The sequence below is a fragment of the Sceloporus occidentalis genome, unplaced genomic scaffold (assembly GCF_023333645.1).
Source record: "Sceloporus occidentalis isolate IW3139 unplaced genomic scaffold, rSceOcc1.0.p SCAF_1, whole genome shotgun sequence".
Classification (NCBI taxonomy): Eukaryota; Metazoa; Chordata; class Lepidosauria; order Squamata; family Phrynosomatidae; genus Sceloporus; species Sceloporus occidentalis.
In genome coordinates, this window is record NW_028316981.1 from 272557966 (window position 1) to 272582954 (window position 24989).

Genomic DNA, 24989 nt, shown 5'->3' on the forward strand with positions numbered 1-24989 from the left:
TTGGCAATATGAAATCCTCTCTCTCCTTCCTAACTCACCCAACTCCCAACCAACGTGGGGATCTTCCTGAATATATTTTGAGGTTGTGAGAGAGGTGAAGTTCTGTGGCAGAAATGGGTTCTCTCACATGATGCTGAAGGCCATGCATTTTGGTTTTGTGGCTTCTATTTTGTGGTTTTTGTTTAGGAAAATTTAGTCATTCTTACTTAGGGTTCCAAATTCTGTGTCTTCAGATTTCTGAAGGAGTGGAATCCTGGAAAATTCCCCAACTCCCAACATTATTCAGAAATATTCCCATTAAGTGTCTGCCATCTCTCTTGATTTTGTAGCCTAGTGTTCAAATTAGCATGCTTGAACCTGTCTGTGATAAATTCTAGTCACAAACGAATGCATTTCCATCCTTTTTCTTCCTGAATTATATTTAATAACTGGTTAATCAGATGAGAATTTTTGTGCACCTGGTTCCCCTACAGAAAACCTGTCTTCATACACTGGAAGGAATGTTAAGTGCATGGCCTCCTAAGCCATTGGGGAGTATATGGATGTTTGTTTTCTGAACAAATGTCAAGATCAGTCAGTGGTAAGCATTTTCATGGTGCATGTGCTTGTGAGCCAAGAATACTAAAGATATAAGATATTTATCTTTGTTTTTAACTAACATACTTTTAGCAGCATTCTTTACAGTTCCACAGGGAAGTAATTCAGAGATCTTAAGTCTGCCATAGCTGGAGAAGGTCATGAACTGTGTGCATTTATTGTGCTACAGTGCTCATGTTTTACATACAAACACATTCTTTCACTCAGGAAAATAGTGTACTTTTTCCAGTGCAACCTGCGAAAACTGATTCCTGGATTTAAGTTGTCTGGCAAATGATAGCAATAGTAAAGTCAGAACCAGAACCAGTGTGATGCACAGGGCAGAGTGGCCAGTCCAAATTAGCAGGGCCAGTGATCCAGAAGACAGCCAAAGGCCAAACCACATTGTATGTCACAAATCCCATATTTTTTCATCTGGTGAGAACAGGAAGAGTGGGTGCCAGCCATGCATACCATAAACTATCCCAAAATATTCAGTACACAGCAAAACAGCCTTAAATTATACACCAAATTCTATGGAGGTTCATCTGTTGCAAGCATTCTTGCAAGTATTCTACCTGCTTTCAGCTCTACTAGCAAGTAAGTTGAGTAGTACATGAGGCAGCCCTATATAAAGCCCGGTTCACATCTCTTAAGATGAGGGCTTCTTGCAAGAGTTTTAGGCTCCAGTGAGATAACCAATGAGATCTCCCACAAAAGGCTGGAAATCTCACAAGAAACCCTCCTCTTAGGTGACTTGAGGACAGCCTGCTACAGGCCTGTCTCATTTGGCCAGGCCTGTTTTGAGCTGGCTTGGCAACAGAGAGGGCTGCCCCATATTGCTGTTTGAAAAACCTGGCAGTTCTAACTGGATAGCACCCCCTTCCAAAAAAAACCTTTTCACTGGTGCCCAAACCCAGCCTTGATACCCTAGTTATAACTCAGAAGGCTTACTTTGGAGACTTAATTTACAAATCTATCCTATTGCAGAAGTAAATCTCGAAAAAGATGAGGGTGACAACAAAAACATGTGGTTGCTAACACATGGTCAGCCTTGATATTTACAAGCAAATGCCAATATTTCCTGAGTTTTGAAATGGGCCAACTAAAATGGTTAATATTACCAGTAGACCTAGACTGATGGGATGATATGTTGGGTCCCACTGCTCAGCATGTCATTATAATCAGTTGTCTTAAAAGTCATTATAATCAGCTGTCTTAAAAGTTTCCAAGCTGTGCTTCCAGTAGCAAAGTATGCTTCTGAATTCTAGTTTCTGGGCAACATGAGTGAGAGGATACAATTGTGCTTATGTTCCACTTGTGGCAATGGCAGCTGGTGGCTCAATTCCAATTGGGGTAAGAGAAGAGATCCTATGTTGCCTAACTCTTTCTTCATGCTGTAAAACCTTGCATGTAAGAAATGCCAAAGGACTGTATGAAAATGTTGAGTTCCTTGGCTGCCCCCTTTAAATCTCAGACTAAAACCCAGAATGGATACACTTCACCACTGCTGTTAGAGTCACCGGTTGCCACTGGCATGCAAGCTTACCATAACTACGTCCTTTGCCATGACTCAAATGGAACACTGGACTAAGACAGGTCTTCTGTCTGATCTAGCGCAAATTTTCTTAGCTCTTTTACAGAATGTACAAAAGTATAGTCCACAAGAGCCAGTGTGGTATAGTAATTTAAGTGTCAGTCTAGGACTCTGAAGATCAGGGTTCAAATCCCTGCTCAGCCATGGAAAAGTACTTGGTGATGGTGAGTGAGTCACACTCTCTCAGCTTCAGTGGAAGGCAATGTCAAACATTGTGACAGGTTTACTCTAGGGTCGCCATAAGTTGGAAATGATTTGAAGGCACACAGCAATTACTACAATCATTTTTTTATTATTATTACTATGTCCATCCCATGTTTCACATAGTGAAGATTTGCATGGAACAGAGATACTGATGATTTGCATTAGCCATAAGTAGAATAAGAATGGGAGAGAGTGGTGATAAAAGAGAAATTGTAAGGATGAAGAATTAAGTCTATTCACTGTACAGTGCTATCTTAGATAAAGAACAAGTGCAGCTGCATTAGACAGCAGCATTGTAACTTACATAGGTTCCAACAATCCTGTGTCAACACCTCTCTTTCTCAGAGGATAATCCTCATTCTTATTTCACTTGCCATACATTTGAATAGCTTTCGTCATTCACATCTGAGCAATATTTTCCCAGCTGTTTAAAAAAGTAGATTGTCTTGTACATAAGAACATATTGTGCTGCTGTTTGTGCACTGATATAGTGAAGCAGAAGAAACCTAAATCCTTTATGCTTTAGACAGCCTAGCCTTCTTTCTGTTCATATTCTGATTTCTCCTGATGCGCCCCTCTTTTGAAATCTCCAAGCACCTTTAAAACAGCTGCTTGTCATTTTTATTGTTGGTATGCTGTTTTCCAAAAGCATCTGCCACAAGACAACACAAAGACAACCCCATTTTTAATCATCTTTTCCTGTTATGTGTCGGATTTACAGACCAGGAAAATTAAAATACCTAGTTTGATGCATTTCATAAGAATAACATATGAGTCAGTATTTCTGAGTAATCCCCATACATTTAAAAAACAAACAAACTTGCAAGTATCCCATGTCAACTCCAAGTTCTTGCCTTTGCTAGGTGGATAACTGCAAAATCTATTCTAGAAGAATACTGATGCCATGCTGTTCAGAACTTGTAATAAATTAGTGACTATGAATACCAAGGCCTCCCATTATGCAGGATAAGGCAGTTGCCTCAGGATAGGGGTAGCAATTGGTGTACTGCTCCTTGTGGGTCCCCTTGCTCTTTCCCTCTTTTAGGCTTTTTACAGACTGGCCTAAAAGGCCGGCCTGAGGGCAGAGTTGGGGGTGGGTGGGACAGCATCCTGATGACACATGCCTGACTCCACCCCCAGGGCACCCTGACACCACACACCGCTCCAGATGACACATGGCATCATGGTGTGCCTCCGGCACTGCATCCAAATGACACAGCACCATGCCATGCCAAGAGGTGCCATGCAGCCATGCTGCTTTTTGAAGCTCCTTTTTGTGCCCTTGGAAGGCCAGATCAGGGTTGTGGCATGAATTTGCCACAGCCCCAATCCAGCGCTATACCCCCTAAGTTGGCCCATGGCCTTTAGTGTGATGGAAAATACAGTCTCACTACCGGTTAGCAGTCTGTATTGGTGTGAAGGGCCTGGTCCATTCAGGCCCTGCTGACATATACTGAAGTTATGGCAAGTGTCAACAGGTATGATACTAAGGAGCTTGGGGACAGAGAGAGGAGAAGGCTTCTATGATTTAAGAACCTTCCTCCTTAAAACAATTCTTTACTCTGGTAACTATGTTCTTTCCCCTGCATTAAAGTATATAAGCAAATTAAAATTTAATGCTGCAGGGCATTACCCAAAACATAAAAATTAATTATTCAAATTCAATCTGTAATCCAATTTTACAAAAAGCTTCCTAAGCATTGCACTTTGGCCATCAAAGCAATTTTTTTTTAGTAAAAAAGGTGAAATTGAGCCTTGAGCTAAGTATTTGTTGAGCAATTTGACATTATGTCTTTTTATGTGGTTGGTTCCATATTGTGAACCAGACTAAAAGAAAGAAAACATCATGAAACAGGCTAATAAAGCATTGCTCAAACACTACCTGTAAAAATTTGTTGTTTTCAGCACAACAGTGTATTATGTTAATCAGCATGAGGAAAGGATATAAATAGCTGCCTTGCATCCCTGTTATTTGCATATTAATTATTTTATAGCTTAAAATTTACTATCACATACCCTAAAAACTTAGTAGTAGCTGTGTGCTGGAATTTTACAGTTCACAAACTGTCATTAACTACTCTCATTAAACTAATTTAAATGTTTTAACAGGATGGTTAGCATCAAAGATAAACAATAGTACTTGACTTCCATATTATGTAAATATACAAACTGGGGCCTAGAGAAAGCTAGAGACTTATACAAAATAAGGTAACTGTTTGCCTTGATTCAATTGAAGAATGAATAGGCTAAATTAAATTTGTGTGTGTGTGTGAATTTCAGCAAGAGAAATTTATGTGCATAGCATGATTACTGTGTCAAGATTCCTGCCTGCCTGCCTGCCTACTTGCCATAACTAATTGTAGCATATTGTCAAAATAGCTTTGGCATTCTGTAATAGTCACTCTGGCTACATCTGCAATGCAGAAATAATTCAGTTTGACACCACTTTAACTGCCATAGCTCAGTGCTATTGAAGTCAGGAATTTGATGTTTTGTGAAACATTTAGCCTTCTCTGCCAGAGAGCTCTGGTGCCACAACAAATTACAATTACCACAATTCCATAGCATTTAACCGTGGCAGTTAAAGTGGTATCAGACTGGATTATTTCTGCAGTGCAGATGGCCTCTCTGTGACCAAAAGCCTGACTGGATAAAAGAGGTCTTTATTTGCCAGTAGAAAAAGAAGAGGGTAGAGACCAGACTATCCCCTCAAGGGAGTTCTACAGCATCAGAGCAGTTGCCAAAAAGATCCTCTCTTGCATCTTCACCAAACATGGCTATGACAATATTATGATTACGACCGCTTTCTAATATCTCAAAAGTCAGGCAAACCTGATTCGTTTTCAGTGGGCTCCTTGTCCATGTGCCTTCTTCAGCCTCTCTCCTTTGATTTCCCAGGCTCCATGCTGCAAGCCAGACTTCTTGGCTTGGAATCTGGCCTCTGATCATTTCTGCCCCCAGATAAATTGAGCTATAAACAATGGTGAAATTATTTGAATCAGGCTTGCAAGAACCTACCCCTGCTGATACAGCTCCAGTTCAATGTGTGCACAGCCACCTTTCAGTTTGTTCTGATTTGAACTGGGTTTTTGCACTAGCTAGACAGTTTCAGCTTGAAAGCTCAAATCTCTCTCTCTCTCTCTCTCTCTCTCTCACACACACACACACACACACACACAAACACACAATGATATCCCTGCCTTCTGCCATCTATTCTTCTTGCTCCCTGTCACCTATTACTATCTCCCATCTTTCTAAAAAATTGGAGTAAAAGAATATTCACTTCTATTTGTTTCCTTGCCCCCAATAATAATAATAATAATAATAATAATAATAATAATAATAATAATTTATTTATAAAGCGCTGTAAATTTGTACAGCACTGTACATACTGAGTATACAAAATAAAATTTAAAAACCACCTAAGGCATATTATCTAAATAAAACAAAAATAATAACATTAAAACATATTTTAAAACACAACACATATACATACTACTAATAATAATGTAATCAAGTTGTGAGGTGGAATGCTTCCCTAAACAAAAATGTATTGAGTTCAACCTTGATATTGGCTAAAGGGGTGGTAGTCCAGAGGTGTAAGGGAAGGAGGTTCCAAGAATAAGGAGCAGCATGGAGAAAAAGGGCAAATCCAGGTGGAAGAAGAGGAAATCATTGGTTGTGTCAACAGCCCAGCATTACTAAATCTCAGAGCATGGGCTGGATTGTATGGAGAAACAAGCACAGCCAGATAAGGATGTGCCAGACCATGGAGGGATTTGAAAGTCAGCAAAAGAAGCTCATACTGAGTTCTACAAGGAATGGGAAGTCAGTGAAGGGATAATGGCCCAGTGCACATGGGCCAAAAGTGGCATGGCACCGCCGATACTAGTGTTCAGGAGTGCGCAGCAATGTCACGCTCCTGAACCCTAGTATGTATGGGCAGTGCCATCTTGACACATCATCGTCCATACGACGCCTGCATCAATGACATGTCTTGTGCAACGTGTCCAAATGCTGTGGCGCACAAGACACATCACTGCAATGCCCCAGGGTGCAAATGGCGCCTTGGTGGTGTCGTGGGAAAGGAGCTCCATTTTAGAGCTCCTTTTTCCAGCAGATCATTGTTGCAGCCGTGTGGTTGCCATAGCAACAATCCAGAGGAGAAAGGGACACCTCTGGCCACCCCTTTCTCCTAATGTCCCTTTCTCCTAATCTGTACCAGGCCAATAATAGAGGAGTGATGTGACTGAAGCAACGGTCAGAGAAAATAATCCTGGCAGCAGAATGTTGTACAGAAATTAGTGGATTAAGATGAGAAAGGGGAAGTCCCATTAACAAAAGATTACAATAGTCCAGATGGAGAGACAACTAGCATGTGGACCAAAGCCTTGGCAGTATCTGCAGACAGGGTTTTTTTTTCTTTTTTTTTTTTCGATATTATAAAGAATAAATCTACACAATTTGGCTGTGGCCTGGATCTGACGATCTGAGGGATGAACAACAACTGAGAATCAAAGATGAAACCAAGACTACATGCCTCCTTCACAGGTTGGATACAAATGTGATTAACGTTAATTGAAAAGGACTGTTGCACTGAGGATTTAGGGGGAAAACAAATTGCTCAGTTTTGGCCATGTTAAGTTTCAGCTGCCGATGGAGCATCCACTCGGAAACGGCAGAGAGACATGATGACACTCAGTGTTCAACCTCGGGAGAGAGGTCTGGAGTTGGAAAATACAATTGAATGCCATCAGCATAGAGATGATATTGGAAACTGTAGGAACTAATGAGGTCACCTAGGGAAAGATTATAAAGAGAGAACCATAAAGGGCTGAAAACGGAACCCTGTGGGACTCTTACAGATAGGGGTAGAGACCTGACCTCCACTGACAACAGTCAGTTCAACAGGTATGATTTCAATCAGTTCAGGACTGAACCCATAAATCCTAGATCCTGGAGTAAATCCACCAAAAAATCATGATCAACAGTATCGAAGGCTGAGGAGAGATCAAGGAGAACAAAAACAGGACAACAAGAAAACCTATCCAACAAGAGATCATCAGTGATCTTTGTAAGAGCAATTTCTGTAGAGTGCAGTGGATGGAAGCCATACTGAAAAGGATCCAAGATAGAGTTAGCAGACAAAAACTCAAGACAACAAAAATACAGCATGCTCCAGAACCTTAGAGGAAAAGGAAATGATAATAATAATAATAATAATAATAATAATAATAATAATAATAATTTGTATCCTACCTCTCCCTGTATTGGATTGAGGTGGGTAACAGCAAACAAGAACAATAAAATCAAACATGATTATCAATAGATAAAAGCATAACAGAACATATTAGATCCTAGTTCCCCTATCTCCCTCTTGCCCTAAAATACCATTAAAAACAATGCCCAATAAAATGGTTAATAAAATAGATCAGGATCAAACTCTGGTGAGTACAGCTAAACAAATGGAGAATGATAAATTCTGAGGAGATCCGTTTGGGAAGGCCTGCCGGAAGAGATCCGTTTTTATTGCCTTCTTAAAGGCCTCCAACGATGTTATATGGCGGATCTCATCTGGCAGGTCATTCCAGATTTTTGGAGTGGCAACAGAGAACGTCGTCTGAGAAGTCATCTTCAGTCTAGTTCTCTCTAACTGCAGTAGTTTTTTCCCAGAGGACCTGAGAGTGCAGGAAGGATTACATGGGAGGAGGCATTCCCTCAGGTAAGCTGGGCCCAAGCCATGTAGGGCTTTATAGGTAATAACCAACACCTTATACTGTGCCCGGAAGCTAATGGGCAGCCAGTGTATGGATTTTAAGATAGAATAGAATCAAATTTGGAACTCCCTGTCACCAATCTGGCTGCCATATTTTGGACCAATTGCAGCTTCCAAACATGGTATGAGGATTGCCCCATGTAGAGCACATTGCAGAAATCGAGACGAGAGGTTACAAGTGAATGTACAACCATTCCTAGGTTTTCCTGTTCCAGGAAGGATTGTAGCTGGCGAATCAGCCGAAGCTGATAATGTGCACTCCTGGCTCTCGCATCCACCTGAGATGACAGCCAAAGCGACGAGTCCAGAAGCATCCCCAAGCTACAAACACAGTCCTTTAGGGGAAGTGTAAAATAGGATGATGATGATGATGATGATGATGATGATGATGATGATGATGATGATGATGATGATGATAAATTTATTTGTATTTTCCCGCCTCTCCCAGGTGGATCGATGCGGGATTACAAACCAACAGTAACAATAAAATACAAGAATAAAACATATAATTTCAAACATTAAAACAGTTAAAAACAGTGCAGTCAACATTTATAAGATAAAATGTTCTGATCCTGGATAGAAGAGTGAATGATGTCGTTACAGAAGATTAGGTGGATAGGCTTGCCGGAAGAAATCCGTCTTAACTGCTCTCTTGAAACCCTCCAAGGAGGTAATAAGATGGATCTCTTCCAGGAGGTTGTTCCATAGTTTAGAGCCACTGAGGTAAAGGTTCTTTGAGAAGTTGAGACTAGTCTGGTTGGATGTACATCCAACAGATTTTTCCCGGAGGTTCTGAGAGTGTGGGGCAGATTATACAGAGAGAGGCATTCCTTTAAGTAACTCAGGCCCAAGCCATGTAGGGCTTTATAGGTGATAACCAACACCTGGTATTGCACCTGGAAGCTAATAGGTAGCCAATGAAGATCTTTCAAAATAGGTGTTATATGGTCAAATTTCGAAGAACCAGTGACCAATCTGGCTGTCGCGTTTTGTACTAATTGAAGCTTCCGAACTTGGTACAAAGGTAGCCCCATGTAGAGTGAATTACAGAAATCAAGGTGAGAGATTACCAGTGCAAGTACCATTGCTTCAAGGTCCTTACGGTCCAGGTAGGGATGCAGTTGGCATATCAACCGAAGTTGGTACCAAGTACTCCTGGCTGTCGCATCTACTTGAGATGACAATTGTAGCAATGAGTCCAGGAGTACTCCAAAACTGCGACTTTTTCCTTTAGGGGAAGTGTGACCCCATCCAGGACAGGTTAACCAATTTCCTTTCCAGGACCTAGGGAACCTATTGCTAGTACCTCCATTTTCTCTGGATTCAACCTGAGTTTGTTTTCCCTCATCCAGCCCATTACTGACCCTAGACAGGCGTCCAGAGGAGAGATGCCATCCCTAGTCACTGCATCAGTCAGAGACATAGAGAAATAAATCTGGGTGTCATCAGCGTACTGATATTACAGTGCCCCATGTCTCTGGATGATCTCTCCCAGCGGCTTCATGTAAATGTTAAATAGCATGGGGGATAGAATGGTGCCCTGAGGGATGCCAGATGTCAGCTCTCTCTTAGAGGAGCAACTATCCCCCAGCCTCACCATCTGGAATCTGTCCGAGAGGTAGGAACAGAACCACTGGAGCGCAGTGCCCCCAATACCTAATTCCCTCAGGCCTTCCAGAAGAATACCATGGCCTATAGTATCGAAGGCCGCTGAGATGTCCAAGAGCACCAACAGGGTCACACTTCCCCTGTCGATGCCCAGACAGAGATCATCAACCAAGGCGACCATGGCCATCTCAACTCCGTATCCCACTCTAAAGCCAGTTTGAAATGGGTCCAGATAATCGGTTTCATCCAAGACATCCTGGAGCTGGAGGGCGACTGCCCTCTCAATCACATTGCCCAAGAATGGTAAAAGGGAGACCAGTCTATAGTTATTTCTCATCAAGGGATCTAGGGAAGGTTTCTTCAAAAGCGGTTTTACTATTGCTTGTTTTAATTTAGATGGAAATATTCCCTCCTGGAAGGATGCATTTATTATAAGTTGTAATTATGTTTTTATTGCATCCCCTCCCTGGGTGGTCAACCATGATGGACAAGGAGCATGTCCACTTCATCAGTATTTACAAAGTCAAGATGATCCAGTTTAAGACAGTCTGCGGAGTCACTGGATACCTCTCTTATTGTTTCTGTTATAATGCCAGCATCGAGATCAGTCCTTATCGGAGAGATTTTTTTCTGCGAAGAAGTTGTTAAAAGCATCACAGCAGGCTTTAGTTGGTGTCAATAAAGGGTTCTGGGTGAGAGACAGCTGGGTTAACTCTTTAATCACCCTGAATAGCTCTGCTGGATGAGACTCTGCAGACGCAATATGTGCAGAATGGAAAGAATTCTTTGCTGAATCTATTGCCACTCCATAAGAATCTAAAGAGTTCTTATGGAGCATCTTGTCAGATAAATGCTGGTGTTTCTGCCAGCAGCGTACTAGTCATTGTGCAGCCTGCTTCATTTGGCAAAGATCTTCTGTGTACCAAGGTTTTTTATGTGGAGAGGGCTGGAAAGGACGCTCAGGAGCGATAGTGTCTATGGCCCTGGTAAGACCATTATTCCAGGTATCAACCAGGGCTTCGACAGAATCACCATCATTCCCAATCATAAAACCCTCTAGGGCTTCCTGGAACCTTTTGGGTTCCATCAGCCTTCATGGGTGGACCATTCTAATGGGTCCTCCACCCCCAAGAGGGATCTGAGTGGTAACCTTGAGTCCCACCTTGACCAGAAAATGATCCATCCATGACAGGGCAGAGGTGCAAGTTACCTCTGCCCACGGGTATTCCTGTTCCATACTAAAAACCACATCAAGTGTATTACCAGACTAATTGGGACAGGCCCATGGTAGTCATGGTTCTCATGAACTCCTGAGCTGCACCCATCAGATCTAATGAGCCAACAAGGGAATGTTGAGGTCTCCCAGTACGAGAAGCCTGGGAGACTCCAATACCAGCTCAGCCAGGGAGTCTGTGTCAGCTCGGCCAGGGAGTCTGTTAGGCTACGGGGTGGACGGTAGACCAACAGAATCCCCAGACAGTCCCTAGCCATCAGAGTCAGGTAAATACGCTTGATGTGCTTTGTTTTCCAAATAGGTCTCCTGGTCAGGGTGAAGATAGATTTATGGACCAAGGCTACTTCTCCTCCTCGCCCACTTTCCCTCACTTGCTCCTTAATGGTATAAACTGCTGGGAGGGCCTTAGCCCAGGTCACACTGCTATCCTTTCCCAGCCAGGTTTCCATAAGGCAAGCCAGGTCAGCATTCTCCTCCTCCAGCAAATCATAGATTATATGCGATTTGTTCCTCACCGGCCTGGCGTTACAAAGGAGCAAAGTAAGGGTCTGTGGTATGGTTGGGATGAACTTCGGTTCATTTGGGCTAACAAGGTGGATGGAAGATGGGATAGATTGCCTTAGGCTCACCATAAGTCAGAAATGACTTGAAATCATGCAACAACAATGACAACAACAACATTAAAAAGTAAGATATTCTAGACCCAACAGGTAAAATCAAGACTATGGGGTGATCCGTACTGGCCAAATAAAGTGGCTTCTAACCGCTTTGAAGCCTGGCTGTTTAGACAATGCATGAAGTGAAACTGAGTGGAAAGTGAAATGAAGCCATGCACTGGGACAAAAAAAATGGAGCAAAAAAGCTGTGATATTCTGACTCAAGGCAGAATATGTGCATCATCACACTGGCATATTACAGGATTTCCTAGGGCTGCAAGTTTGTGACTCACCCAAGGTCACCCAGTAGGTTTCCATGGCTGAGCAGGGAATTCAACTCTGTTCTCCAGAGTCGTAGTTCAATGATCAAACCACTATAGCACACTGGCTCAGTGATGATGATGCTGGTCTGATATGAACAGTCTTCCAGCTTTCATACTATCTTTTGGTACTTGGTGTTACTGCATCACTTTTTATGCTCAGTTTTATATCACTGATAGCAGTGGCTTCCATTTGGTCTCAACTGTTTTAATAACATAAAGATATTATAGTTAGGTAATAGTTCACTCAAAGAGATAACTATTGTCAGGCATAGATAAACAAAAGGAAGTTACTGGGGTTTTTGTTTTTGTTGTTGTTGGACTGGGAACTTGACAATATTTCTATGTTAAAAGCTATGCTGCTGCAGTTCTATAATGTGTGGACCCTATTTGCATAGGAACACCATGCCCTGATGAGGAGCCATTCATTGCTAATCACTATTTATTACTGCAATTAGTAAAGCAATCTTCTGTGTGCCAGTACCATAAGGTTCAGTGAGAATTTATAGAGCAGAGATCAGCCTCAAGTCTAGCATCCTTTACTACATTTGGCTGAAAATAAGACCCTCTCATTTCAGTACAGCATATTTCAAAGTAAGGGCCAACCCATATAGACATTGTCTGGCCATTTTGGTCACCCTTGGTAATTTGCAGGTTATTTATCGGGAAAGTCACCTTATGATGCTGCTAAAATTCCAGCTTGTGTTATTAAACTACTTGTTTTCATTGTGATTTTTTTTACATTTGTTTGTTTTAATTTATCATACACGGTCTTGTAATTATTGCTATGATTCACTATAAAAATGGTAGTGGTGTAGATGGCAATGTTGATGTAGCAGAAGTAAAACAACTATTTAAAGAAGTGTATAGCTGTCTCTAAGGACTAAATTAGATATTATTGGATGTACATTTCTCTTTCTGTATGGTGAAACCAGTTCTGTACTTTAATACATAGAACATGTGCCATCATTTGTAGATTGCTCCATAGTGTACAGACTATCACTATGATCCACTTCACATTTAAGCAGAATGGATTCTCACTGCCATCTGTGAACCTGATTGGAATGAACTAATTGGAACATAGTTCTGAATGAACATGAATGAAATTTGTTTATCAGAAGTCATTCTACAAAAATCACCCCCTGTATATTTTGGATAGCAATCTTTGGTTTACTCTTACTGACTTGCTGTCTCAGAAGTAAGCAGGACACTTCTCTCTAAGTAAACATAATTAACACCATACTACCTATTATCTTGCAGCCAAATAACATGGTTTAAATAGATTCCAGATCAAGATATAAATTTTCAAAGGAAACAGTACAATTTATATACTAAACAGTAATATACCTTGACATTCATTTTATCCAAGGGTCTAAGAAAATGCAAGTCTAAATATCTTTGAGGCATATAATCTTTTACTTTAGGTAATCATAGTGAGATTGGGGATTATTGGGTCATTCTTTTAAAGGCTGCTTTAAAATGTTATTTTAGGGCTTTTAGAGTCCTATTTCCTATTTCCACAGATATAATTTATGCATTATAAAGGGTATGTAAAAATTCCAACATAGAACTATTACTCATCTTTTGCCTTCAGTAGTAAGGAGGAATAATAATCTGACAATAATTAACATACAATGTAATGCTTTACCATTCATTGTAAAAGTATTATGTAAAGCTGTTTCTTGTACATTCCTCCCCAGTTCACTCTCTCCCTCTCTTTCTCTCCCTTGATCTATCTTGAGCAAAGGCAAAACACCATTTGTCCCATACACACATCTCCCTCTCAGTTTCTAGAAACAATTGCTATTGTGACCTGTGAGAATTAATTTATGTTGGAGACTGAAAAGATGCAAAAGGTAGTTCAAAGAGTAGGGGGCCTTTCTCCTTTGCCTAGCCAGAGTTCATGCCTAAATTAGGTTAGGTACCAATGGCTTGAGATTAAATTTGCCACTTGGGAAATGGATCTGAGAATGCAATGCAGGGGTAAGGGACTTTGGCCATCCAGGTGTTTCAGGCTACAATTTCCATAGACTGTAACTCACGCTTGGTGAGGATGAAAAAAATCTGAAGTTCAAAACATCTAGAGGATCAAGGATTCTCAGCTCTGATGGATTTGTTAAAATCATGTTCCCACACTGTGTACCAGTTTTTACCAGGATGATTATTTAGCACATTGCAGGTTAGTGCAAAATGTTTCTTCCTACGTCCCCTTTTTCAAATTATATTTTTAGAGGTGCTCTATAGTATAAGAGCCAGCATGGTACAATGGTTCAAATGTAGCCCTTCAGATGTTATAAAACTGTGACTGTCATCAGTTCTGTCTAGTTTAGCCAACAGTGAAGGATTATGAGAATGAAAATCTAAGACTGTCCCTTACCTTGACATGAATGCTACGAATTGCTATTATGAAGAGAAGGGGGATAGAGCTGATTTGTTAAAATGTGACATTTCAAGGACATTAGGCTTGCCACTTGTCCCAGTGCACATAAATTTGCCTGTTACATTCTCAGTCAGTTGTAGTTCTCTCAAAGGGATCAAGAGAAAGCACTCTGGTGCTCATTTAAAAATAGCTCCTGAAGGAGGACAGAGAGTGGGCAAATTATATTATAGACATTCATATACCTTCAAACAGAAGAAGCACCTGTTAGAGAGATACCAAAGGTGTGTCAGAATATCTCCTGGAGCTCCCCCTGGGCAAATGCAATATGATATGACACACCCCTCCTAGGAAAGGTGTGCCAAAGATGCTTTTATTCTGATCCACCAGTAACACCTCCAGTGATTCAATATGCAGAGAAATGCATTCATAATATGTAAGTAGGGCATCTGCTACTGGAAATGCATTTAAAGTGCATAAAATGAATGTAATTTATGGAAATATTGTCTGAGTTGGTAATGTCGGTAGGAGTGTAAGTGTCAACTTGCAAGAAAGCCAACATTTTGCCTTTTATTCTTTGCTTTAATTTTTCTTTCATAGCGTTCATTGATATGTCTGCAACTCATAAAAGAGACTGCGTAGCATTGCGGGAAGGGGGAAAACCTAATCGCTAAACTCACTAACTTTTATTTTCGAAATGTCATAAGTCTTGTGATAGACTTCTCTGAGATGTTTGCATGTCAGTTGCATTATTTAAATAAACTTAACTGTTCAGAGATTCGGGAAATATTGTGTAAATTATTTATGAAGTGTGCCTGTTTAAAGTAAGTTAAGTTACATTACACCACACTATCTACAACTTAAATGGCTTTTCCAGTCCTTGTGGTAGGTTTCTGTTGTATTTTGGTTGGAGTTTATGGGTTGCATGGATGCTTATTTAAAGGTTGTGATTTTCAAAGAACCTTCAGTGATTTGAATGCTTTAATGAACTATTCTAGAGTTACTTATGTGTATTTAGAAGCAATAACTGGTGTTAAATGCATAAGATGTGCTGAAACAGGAATGAGCTACATATAACATGTTCAAGAGTTTTGAGGTCTGCAGGCAAGGGCAGCCTTTTTTTCACATATCAGATTTTGTTATTACTCCAAATATCCCTGTAAAAGTTCAGTGAGACCCTATCAGTGGATAAACTGTCAGATCAATAACTCAACACATGGTGTATCTGTACTTCACAATTATTTCACACTATTTAAATTATCATGGCTCATTTCTAAGGAATGAGATTTACATTTATAAAGTACTTATAATTGTAAGGTACTTATAATTCTCTGCTAGGGAGCCTTCACACATTTCTCTGAACTACAGTTTCCAAGGCACTGACATACCATCCAACATTTCACACATGAACACTAGGATATGTGTAGCCAAACAACATCAGAGTGTGATCAAGATGGCAAAAGGTATTAATGAGGAAGAACACTGAAGCTAGGAAAGGCTACCACATTTTGTTTTTGCCTGAGTCTACTGGGAAGGGAACATTCTGCCCCTTCCTTTCCTCTCTCCCTGCTGAATTAACTAAGGCCCAGTCCAGACAGGTTGAAAAGGACACCCTCATCACGTGCCATTGGCGCACTGCAATATAATGGCGTCACAAGAAGAACCTGCTTTTCACAGGTTCTTTTTGGTCCGTGGAGAAGCCCTGCCTTTTGGAGGCTGCGGCTTCCCCACGAACCAAAACTAGGCACCGGGAGATCGTCCTTTTTGGGCAGTTGTATCCTGCCTTAGCCTACATCTGTGCTAATTACGCAATTATGCATAAATAATTCAGTTTGATGCTACTTTAACTGCCATGGCTCAATGCCATAGAATTCTAGAAATACAGTCAGCCCTCCTTATCCACAGGTTTTTTATCCATGGATTCAAGCATCCACAGATTGAAAATATTAAAAAAATTATAAATTCCAAATAGCAAACCTTGATTTTTCTATTTTATTTATGGGACACCATTTCCCTATGCCATTATATTTAATGGGACTTGAGCATCCGTGGATTTTGTTATCCACGGGGGGTCCTGGAACCAAACCCCAGCAGATAACAAGGTCCCACTGTAGTAGTTTTGTGAGAAATTTAGCTTTCTTTGTCAGAGAGCTCTGGTGCCACAAGAATTCCATAGGAGGGAGCCATGTCAGTTGTATGAATCAACCTTAACCTTGGTACTAACCCAGTCCAGAAAGTAATAATCTTAGCTTTTATTAATGTCATTATATTAAGAAAATCCATGTGTGTTTGTGTGTGTGTGTTCAGAAAAAAATCTTTCTAATGGTATTCTTAATAGCAATGTAAGTAACATTTATGAAGCTATGACATTCAGAGTGCTTCACATTTAAATTCAAAACAGAGGAACATTGTCTTAATATTCAAAGGATTAAAAAGGTAATAAAGCTTTATTATCATTTGGAGCCAAAGACATTAAAAACATCCTAGTAGCAAATGTTTTATTATTTAAAAGAACAAGTCCAAAAGCCTTGTGAGCTTGTCCCATGCATTATCTAAAAGATGTCAGTATTGTGCTCAAAATAAAATAAAAAGACTGTCTCAGTGCTGGAAAACATCTTTTGCATACATATGTGCCTTGTTCAATCTCTGGCCTCTCCGATAAAAGTAGCAGGTGATGACAAAGCACTCAGTCTGACAACCTGGAGAGTTACAACCGATCAGAGTAGCAATAGTGGGCTAGAGGGACTGATGGTAAGGCCTATCCCTAACTAGTGGTTAGAATGACTAGGATTATAGAGATTAAGAGTGTAGAACCCATGAGCCATGAACCTCACTTATTGTGAGCCTAGCTACTTCACAGGATTGTTGAGAAGGTAATGGGGTGAGGACGGGCCTGCAAGTGGGAAGTCACGTATGCCAGGTAATGTGTGCCAAATGAGCAAAGAATGAAAATATATAAATGTAACTAAGACAAATTAATTGAATAATGTAGCTTCTTATGAGATGTGCTATCTCATAAACTACAGTCAGCCCTTTGTATCCATGGGGGTTCCATTCTGGGCCCCCTACAGATAACAAAAAACACAGGACCACAAGTCCCATTATTCTCAATGGTGGCGCACGGTATGCACAACTGCACTGGCATGGCCACTTCGATGCACCTCCATTGAGGTGAATGGGGCAAGGCCATCTGCAAATTCTCAAATGCATAGATGGCAAGCCCGTGAATGGCAAGAGCTGACTATACTCTCTCTCTCTCTCTCTCTCTCTCTCTCTCTCTCTCTCTCTCTCTCACACACACACACACACACACACACATTGTAAATCCTTTCTCATATGGCCCCCAGGCTTACACTTAACATGGGTTTATCATTCTAAAACACTGACTTATTTTTCTCCTGGTGCTATTCCAAGAAGAAAACCACAGTCTAGAGACAGTTGTCATATGGGTCCATCAACAGTAGACGGTTTGCTCTGGGCTACAACAACAACAACAATAAAATCTTTCTGACAATGATAATGCACAGTTGAGATTCAATTACAAAGCAAAGAGAACAAATAATTACATCATTAACAATATTTACAAGGTAGTTTAAGCAGAGGATTTTTTGTTTACCAATAAATCAGGCATACCACAATACAGCCAAATTTATTTCATGATTATTATTTTAGCAACTAACAAAAATGCTGATGAAGAGACATATGGATAAAAGGATATGAACTGCAATCTACATCTCATTAAAGAGGGTTATTGTTTCATCTCAACTTTTTTTAATTTGTTATTATTTCACCATAACTTCAATTTATGGTGACCTTGTGAAAGAGAGACTTCCAGCTTCCTGGTCATCAGCTGCTCTGCTCAGGTCTTGCAGATTCATGGCCCTGGTTCGCTTGCCTGAATCAGTCCAGCTGTAGTGTGGTCTACCTCTTTTGCTATTGCCATAACTTTACATACCATTATCATCTTTTCCAGTGAGCCATCATGTCTCCTTTGTCCAAAGCATGACAGCCACAGTTTAATCTTTTGGCCTCCAGTGTGTGCTCAGACTCATTTATTTGTCTTTTTCCAAGTCCATTGTATCTATAAAACTCTTTTCCAATGTGACATTTCAAATAGGTTTATCTCCTTCCTGTACGCTTTCCTCTCTGTCAGTCTTTTGGAACAAAATTACAAAAAATGAAAGACTGTAACTTTGGTGTTTAATCATACACAGGCATACCGTAGTTAACAAAGTCCATGCCAGTATTTTTGAGCCCACTCAACCCATTGCCTTTTCCTCCTTGTTCTCTAGATGGTTTTATTATTTAAAAAAAAAACAGCACTGGCATTAGGAGGGTGCTGAAGGACAGGAGAAACACAGACTCATACAATCATGTGTGCATTTTTCACTTCATAAATTATCAACTGCTAATTGTCATCAAAAACTGTAGGTTTTGCTATTTTGCATGTGGGTTGTGTAGTACCAGTACAACATGTCTCAGCATACCAATATTTATGCTATGCTGAGAGGATGTTGGATTGCCACCTTTTTTGGTAAAGTTAAGTTTCTGGGGTTATCCTATACTGATATGATAGAATCAAAATGTGGTAATTTAGATCAGAAGCAACACCCCTCTCCCCGCTTAAAAAAAAACCTATAAAAAACAAATGGACTGATAAATGGCTAGCATCCAGTACATGGATTGTGATGTAAAACTCACTGTATCACAATTCACTTTTATGGCCATTGTATAGGTCAGAAGTATCTTCCAACCACACAACAACCAAAAGTCTCCTCTCCCAACTTAACTTTTTTTAAAAAAAAATGTTTATAAAGTTTATTGAGTGTTAAAAAAGAGACAAAAACAAACATTAAACATAAACAAAACACAGTAATATCCATTCAACATCTGCAATCAAATTGGAGAGAAATCTAATACATCAGATTTGTGGTCACTCATTTCAAAATCAGAGGTTTCATTTATAATAATTTCTAACATTCCACTCCTTATCCTATCTTGAGGTTAGCTACCCACTCCTAATAACTTTCTAAGCTCTTCTTACACCCATACCTCATAATCCTCTCTCTCTCTCTCTCTCTCTCTCTCTCTCTCTCTCTCTCTCTCTTCTACTTACATACTCTTGCCTTCTCCACATACTTAACCTTCATCCTCTGTTTCTCTTACACTCCTCCTCTAGTGACTCTTCCTCTTCTACACATCTTTCCAGTCTTGCAATTCTAACAGCCATACCCTCTAACACCAACTTAACTTTTAAGCAGTGCAGCCACCACACATAGCTATTTTCAGGGGCAAGTGGATAAGTAGGGATGAGTCTACGGCATGGAGAAGATGGCAAAATGCTAACAGGGGACAGAGAAACAGCAGAATTACTCAACACCTTTTTTGCCTCAGTGTTCTTAGAAAAGGAAAAGGGTGCTCAACCTGAGGATAATGGAGCAGAGGACAGAATAGGGCAATTTCAGCACATAATAAGTAAAGAGATAGTACAGGAATACCTGGTTAATCTAAATGACTATAAGTCTCCAGGACCAGATGAACTACATCCAAGGGTATTAAAAGAGCTGGCAAATGTAATATCAGAGCCATTGGCAATAATATTTGAAAACTCCTGGAAAACAGGAGAAGTCCCAGCAGACTGGAGGAGGGCAAATGTCATCCCTATCTTTAAAAAAAAGAGGGGGGAGAGGATCCCAACAATTATCATCTAGTTAGTCTGATATCAATACCTGAAAAGAATCTAGAGCAGATCATAAAACAGAGAGTCTGTCAACATCTAGAAGGCAATTCCATAATCACAAAAAGACAAAAGTCAGAGAAACAAGTCATGCCAGACAAATCTAATCTCTCTTTTTAAAATAAAATTACCAGCTTGATAGATGAAGGGAATGCTGTGCATATAGTATATCTTGATTTCAGTAAGGCCTTTGACAAGGTTGCCCATGACATTCTTGCAAACAAGCTAGTGAAATGTGGACTAGACAAAGTAACTGTTACATGGATTTGTAATTGGTTGACGGGCCGAACCCAGAGGGTGCTCAATTTTTACATTGTAAGCCTGAGGGCAGGGAACCTTCTATTGCCCCCTCTGGTGTAAGCCGCCTGGATTCCCAGTGATTGGGCAGCATATCAATAAATCCTATTATTATAATGGCTCTTTTTCATCCTGGAGAGAAGTGACCAGTGGGGTCCCACAGAGCTCTGCCCTGGGCCCAGTGCTATTCAGCATCTTTATCAATGACTTGGATGAAAGAATTGGGGGCATACTTATCAAATTTGCAGATGACACCAAACTAGGAGGAGCAGCTAATACCCCAAAGGATAGGATCAAAATTCAAAATGACCTTAATAAATTAGAAAGCTGGGCCAAAGCTAACAAAATGAATTTCAACATGGAGAAATGTAAGGTACTGCACTTAGGGTGGAAAAATGAAATGCACAGATATAGGATGGGCGACACCTGGCTGAAGGAGACTACATGTGAAAGGGATCTAGGAGTCCAAGTAGACCACAAATTGAACATGAGTCAACAGTGCGATGCGGCAGCTAAAAAGGCCAATGCGATTTTAGGCTGCATCAATAGAAGTATAGTGTCTAGATCAAGTGAATTAAGAGTGCTCCTCTATTCTGCTCTGGTCAGGCCCCATCTGGAATATTGTGTCCAATTCTGGGCACCACAATTCAAAAAGGATGTTGAGAAACTGGAGCATGTCCAAATGAGGGCAACTAAAATGGTGAAGGGTCTGGAAGCCATGCCCTACGAGGAATGACTTAGGGAGCTGGGGATGTTTAGCCTGGAGAAGAGAAGGTTAAGAGGTGATATGATAGCCCTGTTTAAATATTTGAAGGGATGTCGTATTGAGGAGGGAGCAAGAACAGGACCCGGAACAATGGATGCAAGCTCCAGGAAAAGAGATTCCAGCTCAACATTAGGAGGAACTTCCTGAAAGTAAGGGCTGTTCGACAGTGGAACACACTCCCTCGGAGTGTAGTGAAATCTCCCTCCTTGGAGGTCTTTAAACAGAGGCTGGATGGCCATCTGTTGGGGATGCTTTGATTGAGATTTCCTGTATGGCAGGGGGTTGGACTGGATGGTCGTTGTAGTCTCCTCCAACTCTATGGTTCTATGATTCTGTGATTCTATGAGTCATGCCATTTGCTATAGGTGAAGTCATGCAGATGCCTGTCATGGTCCCCACCCCTCTAGCAATATGAAAATTGCTATGTTGGGGTGATGATCAACCTGCTTAAAAGGTATGTTTGGGGAGGTAGCATCAGGAGATGTAGCTATAGAGTTGTGGCTATGTCTTTGCAGCTACATCTCCTGATGCAGGATCTGATACTATTGTCATTAGTTTCCAACAAAGAGATATTGTAATTAGTCTTCAACAAAGAGACATTTGCCCAACATTTCCACTGGTTTTAGTATTGGGTTAACCGATTTCATTATGATTCTCCCATATCTTTTAAGGTAGTCTCTTTATCTTAGACCTCATACTGATATTTCCACTTATTCCTATGTTCCTTGAAATGCTGTCCCAGAATAGTTCAAATGGGAGAACTAACTTGATTGATAGTTAAAAATATGTCTGTATTCATCTAATATACTAAAGATACCAATGGGTTTCTCAAATAACATTCATTGTTCGGTTTGTTCTTTGCTCTCAGATCTTTTGTGGCAACAAAATCTAAGCTTTAAAAAAAAAACCCAAACAAAATGAATTAGAGAACTCAGGCTATTTTAACTTTTCAATGTTGTATTTGTTTTTCATTTCTAGATTGATCTTCTTGTTCCTACAAAAGTGACAGGCATTATTACTCAAGGAGCTAAAGATTTTGGTCATGTACAGTTTGTGGGCTCCTATAAACTTGCCTACAGCCATGATGGAGAGCACTGGACCATATATCAGGATGAAAAGCAAAAAAAGGATAAGGTAATGAGGCAATTGATATTTGGAAAGCATTTTTATAGGAGCTACATCCCTGGTAATCTCGGAGCTGGTAGCCTGCAGGTTAATGTATGCTCTCTGGTTTATGGGATTTTCATGCTAAAGGTTCTACGGCTAAAAGTCAAGGTGAATAGAAAGAAATCATGTCATATATAGTGCCCAATTAATTTTTAAAAAACATTTGGAACATATATAGATATGTATTTCTCTGTCTAAAGGAAAACACTTTTTAAAATTATTAAATTCATTTTATATATGGTAAAATAGGAATAAGAGCAATTAATAAAAAGCCAAATTATAAGCAAATGCATATGTTAAAATAGTATATATAAAATTATACAAAAATGATTTCTCAGACTAGTTAGTAAAGGGTTGAGATGGCAACTCTTTTACCCATAAATGTCACTGGTGCCCAGAATAATTAATGCTGTGTTTTTACCCACACATTTCTGGGAACAAGCCTGATTGAATATAGTGATATTGACATCTGAGTAAATATACATAGAATTGCACTGCAAGTGACAAATGCATATGCAGATTAAATCATGCTGCAACAACATTGAATGCTAGAGAAGTAATCCAGATTGGCAAACATACAGACTATCTCAATTCTATGCAGTTTCAGTGACATATACAGTGACATATTGAAATATTTTACCAGGAAACCAGGGATGAGGGGTTTACCTGGGTTTAATTTGGTTTGGTTCATCGACATTCAAAACCAAAATTAGTTGGAAACCTTAGCTGACTCTTCTTTGTTGATTATGAGTACAGAATATATTTCAGACCATTGCTGAAATTCCCCTGTGCATCTCACAGACAACTACATTTCTCTATATAAAACTACATACATGAATGCATGAGCATTTTTAATAAACATCCATTCCAAATGATTAATTTTGTTTACTTGTTTGTGTCAGTTAAAGAAAAAGAATAGCCTTGATAAGAAATGGTGATCTACCTTGCCTTCAGGGATAGGTGAGCTCTTTTGGTCCAGGGGCCAGTTTCCCTTCCCTAGGACCCAATAGCTGCATTGATCTCCACCTCCCAGGCAACAAAAATAAAATCAGAAGTGGAGGCAAACCTACTTCTGGGGTTTTGGGGGGAAACTCCTCTGTCCCTTTAAAAGATGTGGTAATGGATTGTACCTTGTTTAAATATAGAATCACAACTCTTGGGAGCCATATATGTCCTCATGATTGTTTTTTAAATCCTTGTCTACATTTTGCCTTTGTTTCCATGTATTATAAGAGCACTTTTAGTCTGATTGTTCACCACCTTGAGTTGGGATATAACAAAACAAAATAATAATAATAATTCTAAGATGCAAACTCACATTCTTAGTTATTACTGTCCTTACAATATTATGCCATCATGGAAGATTATTTCACTCCTGCATAGCCTCTTCATGCTTTAAAGGAGAGAAGTAACTCTCCACCCGTGTGTGTGTGTGTGTGTGTGTGTGTGTGTGTGTGTGTGTTTCTTCCCACTGATTACAATAACTATTGTGCATTGTTCAAGGATTTTTGGCATTTTAGGATTTTTTGGTAGAAAGTTTGCAAAGGCTTTTAATGATACTGATAGTTAAATTATATTTTAACATTTGCATGTTTAGGGTTTGAAGCTTTTGTAAGTTGTATTAGGTCCCCTTTTCTCTTGGGACTCAAGAGCAAAAGCTAAACAGATAAAGATAAAAGCCCACCTCACTAAACATGCAGAAGTTATAATGTAATTTAACTATCAATATATTTAAAACACAATCAAACACATGTCCATTAAAATACAACAAATAGACAATAAGGCACATTGCAGAGGCAGGACTGATGTCCCAAGGTGCCAAAGAAACATGGGATGACATACATGGAAGGAAAGCCCACAACTTTATTGTTTATAGCACAGAGAAAAAACAGGGTTGGCCCAAAGCATAAGTCGGGATACTAGCATTGACCAACCTGACTGCTGAATGATAAACATAAGACTGGCCCCATGCTGGACCCCCAGAGATGACAGAGGTTACCACTGGCCACTATCCAGGGTGCTCTCTGTCACCAAGAATGTTGGCAAGTGTCTATCTCCACTTAGTGACCCATCACAGTGCCATTCAGGTCCCAAAAGGGGACTCTCTTGCATTACCAATGACACAGAGCACTGGTAATGATGTCCAGATCGCAGACCCATGCTGCCATCTCCAAAAAGTTGTGACAGACAAGTGCCCCAACCTGACCCGCCTAAAAAGGGGAAGTGCACCAACACCTGAACATAGGGAGAGGCTCTAAGCAGGACTGGCATGGGAAAAGTCAGGCAGGCTGAAGATGCCCTTTCCCCTGCCAGAAAGGGGCCTAACACACATGCGCACTGGCCAACATGGGATCTGGGCCATCCCTGATTGGCTGTAGCCCCCAACCTCATGGGCTGAACCCTGACTGCAGAGCAGCCTGGGAAGGAGACTCTCCCGTGGGGCCAATATTGCTCCTGCCCCAATCTGCAAAGGGTCCGCGCGGTGGGTCATGCAGCCATATTTTAATAAAGTCCTTCCTCCATCATCAGACAGTTTCCAAAGTCCTGTTAAAATGAAACAAAAAAAAGTATTTATCTGCTGTTACAAAAAATAAAATTGTCCTATCCCAATATGGTTTTGGGAATGAGGAACAGGGTGACAGTTGTAAAATGTGTCCCTCCAAGGTATTCCCAA

The 24989-nt window shown here is 40.3% G+C and overlaps 1 protein-coding gene across 1 annotated transcript in view; it reads left to right on the forward strand.

Annotated features, from left to right (window-relative positions):
- Positions 1-24989, forward strand: part of EDIL3 (EGF like and discoidin domains 3) — a 343114-nt gene that overhangs the window by 306184 nt on the left and 11941 nt on the right. Inside the window, exon 10 of the mRNA XM_089493608.1 lies at positions 22127-22282. Coding sequence (XP_089349734.1) covers positions 22127-22282 — 156 coding nt within the window. The remainder of the gene's footprint in view (positions 1-22126; positions 22283-24989) is intronic.